Source organism: Argentina silus (genome assembly GCF_951799395.1).
Source record: "Argentina silus genome assembly, chromosome: 16".
NCBI classification, from domain to species: domain Eukaryota; kingdom Metazoa; phylum Chordata; class Actinopteri; order Argentiniformes; family Argentinidae; genus Argentina; species Argentina silus.
In genome coordinates, this window is record NC_139670.1 from 12,803,207 (window position 1) to 12,810,706 (window position 7,500).

The 7,500-nt window shown below is 53.1% G+C and overlaps 3 protein-coding genes across 3 annotated transcripts in view; all 3 read left to right on the plus strand.

Annotated features, from left to right (window-relative positions):
• Positions 1 to 3,622, plus strand: part of LOC310817105 (synaptopodin 2-like protein) — a gene marked incomplete at its 5' end in the record, with an annotated part of 13,867 nt that extends 10,245 nt beyond the window's left edge. The window contains 1 exon segment of the mRNA XM_083687539.1: positions 401 to 3,622. Coding sequence (XP_083543665.1) covers positions 401 to 3,303 — 2,903 coding nt within the window. The 3' untranslated portion in view covers positions 3,304 to 3,622.
• Positions 1 to 7,500, plus strand: part of bicral (BICRA like chromatin remodeling complex associated protein) — a 253,681-nt gene that overhangs the window by 215,857 nt on the left and 30,324 nt on the right.
• Positions 1 to 7,500, plus strand: part of LOC310817069 (LIM domain-binding protein 3-like) — a 94,924-nt gene that overhangs the window by 1,277 nt on the left and 86,147 nt on the right. The window lies entirely within an intron of this gene.

The following is a 7,500-nucleotide window of genomic DNA, read 5'->3' on the forward strand; positions in this document are numbered from 1 at the left end:
CAACCCGAACACATAGTATTCATGAAGTGAAATGGAGTCAGATTATTCATGTTAAAGTAAGCTATGTTATTAGCAATACAGAGCCAGATTTCCACTTCCGATCTTTCTTACTGTAACTGCTGACCTATGAGGCTCTACAGTCTTACTGGACACACAGACACTGAGCTAACCCACTTGGTATGTGTGTGATTTGACGTGGGGGAGTACGGGGGAATTTACAGCTCTGAAGCCCCCCTGCACACTCTCCTGTCTGTCATTGCTGACCCCCGCCCCCATAAACTCCTCTTGATGATGTAAGACATTCTTTATTTGTTACGTACTGTAACCACTCTAATCTCTCTCTCTCTCTCTCTCTCTCTCTCTCTCTCTCTCTCTCTCTCTCTCTCTCTCTCTCTCTCAGAGTTGCAGAGGGGTGAGAGTGTGGTGGAGAAGCAGGTGAAGGAGGCCAAGGTGAAGTGTCGTTCTATCGCCTCCCTGCTGACCGACGCTCCAGACCCCCACTCTAAAGGAGTTCTCATGTTCAAGAAACGCCGCCAGAGAGCTAAGAAATACACGCTCACCTGCTTCGGCCGGGCGGAAGGAGAGAGTCAGGGGGACACGGAGGGAGAGACAGGGGGAGAGGAGGAGGAGGAAGGGGGGAGCTCGTTCCGTAGCGGGTCGGAGGTGGATGAGGAGGGCTTCTCGGCAGCGTTCGACCCCACGTGGGACAGCGGCTACCTGGACATGCTGGATAGGAGGAGCTCTGCCTGCCCGTCCCATCCGCAAGCCAATCACAGCCCCGAGATGGACACCACCTATCAGGGATCGGGGCCTGAGGTCTCAGCCTATCAGAGCCCAGCCCAGCTGGACGGCTCAGCGTATCAGGGCTCAGGGCTGGACAGCAGCAGCGGGAAGCAGCCTGTCAGCGTTTACCCCGTCCAAAATCACTCTCCCGTGTCCCCCCCAGCCATGGGTCTGGTCAATGGGGTCTCTGTGGCGGTTAGTCGGGCCAGTGTGGTTCTGACCCCTCCTTCTCACACCCCCTTCCCAACCCAGCTGGACCCCAACCTGAACCCAAACCAACTCACGCCCCTCCTTAACCCACACCTCAACCTTGAACCTAACATGAACACTAACCCCAACCCCGGGAGTTCTCTGAACCGCACCGCCCGCCCGTTTACCCCCGGCCTCGCCCCCTCTCGCCCCCCCGCCACCCCCGTGATGTTCCGCCCACCCCAACCGACGCCCGCCGTTTCCATGGTGACCAAACCCGCCGCCGCTGTCTCCATGGTATCCATCCCCACGCCACGCCCTCCGGCAGGGTCAGAGGCCAGGAGAGCGGTGTCTAGTACCTCTCTCTACATCTCCCCTAGACCCAACACGTCCGCCCGCTCTCCCCCTCCCTCTGTTCTCTCTCCTCCCTCTGTTCTCTTCTCTCCTCCCTCCTCTCTGGCCTCTGCTCCCTTCTCTCCTAGCGGCTCCACACCCTTCTCTCCTTCCTCCTCTGCCCCCTTCTCTCCATCCTTTGCCCTTCCTCTCCCTCCATCCCCGGCTATGGCAGCATCCCAACCTTTCTCTCCTCCGCCCACACACACCCAACCATTTCATCCTCCTCTTAATCATGCCTTTTCTCCTCCTTCCTCCATGTCTGCCACTCCCTTCTCCCCCCCATCCCACCCTGCTCAACCCCAATTCCCCCCATCCCACCCTGCTCAACCCCAATTCCCCCCATCCCACCCTGCTCAACCCCAATTCCCCCCATCCCACCCTGCTCAACCCCAATTCCTCCCATCTCACCCTGCTCAACCCCAATTCCTCCCACCCCACCCCACTCAATCCCAATACAACCCACCCAACTCCACTCAATCCCAGTACAACCCACCCCACCCTACTCAGCCTCAATACACCCCAGCTCACCCTGCTGAATCCCAGTACCCCCCACCCCAACCCACTCAATCCCAATACCCCACACCCCACCTTGTTGAATCCCAATACAACCCACCCCACCCTCAAGCCACGCCCCAAACCCCTGATTCGCTGGCGTCCCGTGAGCAGCGCATCTCCGTCCCCGCCTCTCGCACCGGGATCCTGCAGGAGGCCCGTCGCCGCGCCAACAAGAAGCCCATGTTCAGCCCCGCTGTGGAAGACAAGAAGGACGTGTCCCCCAACCCTGCCCTGCTGTCACTGCTCCACAGCCTGGACAGCCAGCCTGGGACGGGCCCCGGGGGGGAGTCAGGCCCAGAGGAGGACTGGTTAAGGCTGGGAGCCGAGGCCTGTAACTTCATGCAGGCTCAGAGAGGCCCCAGGCCCCCTCCTGTGGCCCCCAAACCCCAGGCACAGGCGCCACAGGTACCCCAGCTGGGGGGGAAAGGGGGGCAGCTGTTTGCCCGCAGGCAGAGCCGGATGGATCGCTACATGGTCGAGCGCACCCCCTCCACCCCCCCCTCCCACGCCCTCCTCAGAGACCCCTCCCCCACCCCCTCCCTCCCTGCAACCTGGAAATACTCCTCCAGCATCCGTGCCGGCCCTCCGATCAGCTACAACCCCCTCCTCTCCCCCTCCTGCCCCCTACAGGCCCAGAAGCAGAAAGCAGGCGTGCAGAAGGGGGCGCCGGCAGGGAAGAAAGGAGGCGCGGGGGGGAAGAAAGGGGGCATCAAGGCTGTGGACATCATGAGCCACCAACCCTACCAGCTCAACTCCTCCCTCTTCACCTACGGTGGCGGGACTCCCCAGACCACCTCAGCCTATCAGCAGCAGCACAGCATGACGGGCGGCTCTCAAGGGCCAATGAAGACAGCGCGCGTGTGTGAGGTCAGGCGCTTCTCCACGCCCCCTCCCACTGGGCTCGCCCCGAAAGTGATCGTGCCGCGATCTGCCACGACACTGGGGGAGCCGATATGGCGCTCTGATGTCATTTCACCTCCACCGACCCCTGCTGATGCCCCCTACCAACCCTATCAGCCTCCCCCCCAACCCGCTAACACCCTCTACCAGCCTCATCCCCAGTGGGCCCCCTCCCCCTTCTCCCCCCCTCATCCCCCTGCCCCAACTGCCCCCCTCCCACAGCTCCCTGTCCTCACCTCTGCCCCTGTTCCCAACTCTGTCCCAATCCCAGCCCCCTCTTTCTCCAGCCCCCACCACCTCGACCCTCTCCAGGCTAAAAGGCAGTTCAAGAGCGCCCCTGATCTGAGCCCGCTGTCTCAGACCCCCCCTCGCCACCCATCCAGCATCACCCAGCAGGCCAGGGTCCCCCGGCCCAGGTTCAGCACCTCTAACCTGGGTCTGCAGCCCCACGTATGGCGCCCAGGATCCACAATGCACTGAAGAGACACCAGAGAGAGAGAGAGAGAGAGAGAGAGAGAGAGAGAGAGAGAGAGAGAGAGAAGAGAGACCAGCTCTACTAGAAGACTAGAGGAGATCAGAGGATATTTGATGATTTTGCTTGTATCTAGTAGGCATGGCCAACACTCAGTATTAGGAATTGGGGCATTTCAGGGTCGGGGGGGTTAGGATTTGATTGATCACATTCTCTCACATGCTTTTCTTGATTTTGTTGTTGACACAAGTGCAACCCCCGACATCAAGTTAAGATCCACTACATATGTCATCTTTCTCATCACTTTCCTTTTCTGATCATTTTATCTTTTTTTTTTTTTTGTTGCTTTGCTTCATGAGGATACGGTACGTGTCTGTTGCCATCCATGAATGTCAATGAAAACACAAATGTTAAATAGTGATTCATGGCAGAGAAATTTCACGAGAAAATGGCAGACAAAGATGATAGAGGATAGAGAGAAATAACAATATTACTGTATGATGTGGAGTTGTTTATATTTCTTTATTGAGAAAAGAGAAGTTGTTGTAATGATAGATTTGTGGAGGATGTGCTAAAGACAAGCCTGTGGAAGGAGAGAAGAGAGTGAGAGAAGAGGAGAGAGAGAGAGAAAGAGATCCTGAACAGGAGAGATGGAACAAACTGTTAAGTAATCTGCTGATCTGTTTAGGTCAGGATGGACTCAGTGTCTCGGCTAGGCATATATAGGCTAGGCTAGGCTAGGCTAGGCTACATGCTGTTTGCTGCCATTACCATCCCATCCAGATGATATTTTACTAGGTTTGGTTTCTGCCATGCATCTTTAATAAACATTTGTACTATTTCATTAATATCGTCATCAATTATTAATGAAAGATATCCTGTTTTGCGCTTCGTATACATGTGAGTATTGCACATTAGTACACTCTGCAAAAGTATCTGTTTTTTTTTTCCGTTCTTCTGTAGACTTTTTCCACAGAGTGAAGTGCACAGGTGTTGGGAGGGGGGGGGGGGGGGGGGGGGGAGGGGGGGGGGGGGGTTGTAAAGGGGAGGTTGTTAGTTTAGATGTCAGATTGTTGATATGAAAGAGGAGCTTTCAGAATATGTCTGATTAGCTGTATTTCTGTATGACAGAGAGGCGCTGCTGAATAAAAATAGACATGGCTCTCTCCAGCTGTCTGTCTGCCTCTTCTTCCTGTGTCACTGACGTCATCTCTCCGTCTCTCGTTGTCTCTGCCTTTCCTTCTTTCTCTCTTTCTTTCTTTCTGTCTTTCTTTCTTGATTCTCCCTTTCTGTCTAATCTCTCCTTCTTTCTGATCTTTCTAATCTCCAACCTCTTGGTTTCATTGATACACAGTTCTCTCCGAGGGAAGTGTGAATGTTGTTCGACAACATACGGTCTGACAGTGGGCAGATTCCAACCTGTTACAACTTTCAACCACGGTGTGGCACTGTTGCGTAGTTCATACCTAAGAGCATGCCCTTACACCCGAGTCTCATCATAGGTTTTATGGAGGAATATTTATACCCCAATATAGACCTTGTCAGATGGCTAAGATAGTATTCGCCTTCCTGTCTCTTTTATGAGTCATTGTTAAACAGCAGTGCTAAAGCAACTCTGGCTGTTAACTCCATGGCCTACATTCCCCAGCCATGTACTCACAGTCACCTGACCGCTCCAGGGCTGTGAAACCCAACCAGGATCTGACCTCTGAACCTAGGTGGATCAGGTGACAGAGAGCACTAACTTTAGCCTCTAACTGGTTGAACCCAGACAATGTGTGGTGAGTGTTCTTCCGCAAAATAGCTTCCGCGCATCACCCAGGTGGGTACCACACCTTGGTGGTGGAATGACTGCATAGAATGGAGAGAACTTTGAGTTAAAGAAAAGTGCTAGAATCATCATTATAATCATTATGACTGAGACATCGCGAGGGGCTGGACTCCTAGTTCTGATTACTGGTATTACCCTCAGTCTTCTAGAGGGAGCCTCTGACCACTTTGGAGCATAGGCTACCTTTCTTTCTACCTCCATCTTTCACACACACACACACACACACACACACACACACACACACACACACACGCACATACACACACACTCACACACACACACACACACACACACACACACACACACACACATACACACTCACTCACACTCACACACACACACACACAAACACACAGACAAACACACACACACATACACACTCACTCACACCCACACACACACACACATACATACACACACACATACACACTCACTCACTCGCTCACTCGCTTGTACGGTACACTAACTACCACGCTCACCCCACCTATTTTTAGACCTGTTAATCCCAAGGTATTTGGCTGAGAGTTTAATTCTTAACGCTGTCGGCTTTTTACAATGTGATTACAGTAGCAACCTCCATTTTGGGCAGTGTCCAAACCCGGTTGTAGCCGGTTCTCTTTTATGAGACACACTATGTCTCATTCTGTAGGCCAGGTGAAGAGGTGAGGGTTATAGGGTTAGGAGTCAGGGCTTGAAGGGTTAAGAATAGGGTTAGGGTTGGTCTTCAAGTGACATATATAACGAACACACTATGTCATGTCACGGTCTGGTGACGCTCAGACACTAGCTCGCCCTGCCTCCCTCTCTTTCACGCTCCCTCTTACAGTAATAGAGAGGTTTGTGGACACTGAGTGACCAGTGACATGAGGACACGCACACCTGTTCCTGTTCCCTGACCAGGCCTACAGCCGCTAATCCAGCCCAAAGGTTGGACACACAGAGAGAGAGAGAGAGAGAGAGAGAGAGAGAGAGAGAGAGAGAGAGAGAGAGAGAGAGAGAGAGAGAGAGAGAGAGAGAGAGAGAGAGTGGGGGGATAATAACCTTCCTCCCCATCTCCTCCTCGTCCATTTTGGCCCACCGGAAAACTCCCTCCTCTCCGTCGGTCTATAGATAGGAACCAAGGAGCACCTGAAACACAGTATCGGTCTCTACATCGGCCCCTGAACACTGAACCCCCCCCCCACCCCACCCCACCCCACCCCACCCCACCCCCCTCCCCCGCCCCCCATCCCTCCCACTCTGCTCCATTGCTCTGCTGTAGCCCCACTGGTAGGGTATCACTCTCCCTGGGGTTTAGAGGAGGTGAGTCACTGAGAGACGCCCTGGGACTCAAATCTCTACCTGGAGTACTACCTCTCCTCCTCTCTCTCCGACCTTCTACAGGGACATCTTTTTCCCGCTTTTTATTCCCGAGGATTCCTGGGTCTTAGGTAAGGCCTCACATCTTCGTTCACACACACACACACACACACACACACACACGCGCACATGCTCACACACACACACGCACACTCTCAGACACACCCACACGCTCACACACTCGCACACGCATACACACAAAGAACACACATGCACACACGCAGACACGTCGTGCATGTCTGTGGGTGATATGGTCATAACAATATTTTTGTTTTTACGTTTACGGTTAAGTGTTTGATCATTAATGCTGTGTGTGGGCGGTGGGGATGGACTAAGTTTAGTCTGGGTGTATCTCAGTGCCTACACCGGGCCGGGCTGTGCTAGGCCAGGCTGAGCCTGGCAGCGTGATATCATATTCTCCTGCTGTGGCAGCATGCAGGATAAATGAATGAAGGAATCAGAGACGTGTAAACTCGCTATCAGCGTATAAACATTAACATGAATATTTATGGAGCTGTAGACATGGTATGTAGTTATGATATGTAGGCAGGATATGTCCAGTCGTTGAGGCTGTAGACTCATCTTCTCAGTACATACACTAAGTAGTCACCTAGAGCAGACAGGTTTTACAATGAATCAGGGAGTTTGAATACGAATTAAGGGACTGTCTCCTTGTTCATTTTTCCTGATCCTCTTCCATCAGTTTTACATAACGCTGTGCTAGGCTAGGAATGTAGATACACACACACACACACACACACACACACACACACACACACACACACACACACACACACACACACACACACAGTAGGTACAGTATGAGAGCATCGTGCCTAACTTACTTTGCTGAAAAGTAGAGGGGGGGGGGGGGGGGGTATGTTTATTTTTTTATTGATGGGTGACTACCAGCCTGCCTTGTCTTGTTTTCCTGGCTTGCCGTGTGGGCTAGGTGCCTACAGTATGCAGGAGAGTATGTATGTATGTGAGTCCCACTGGAGGAAAGGGGTGTCGC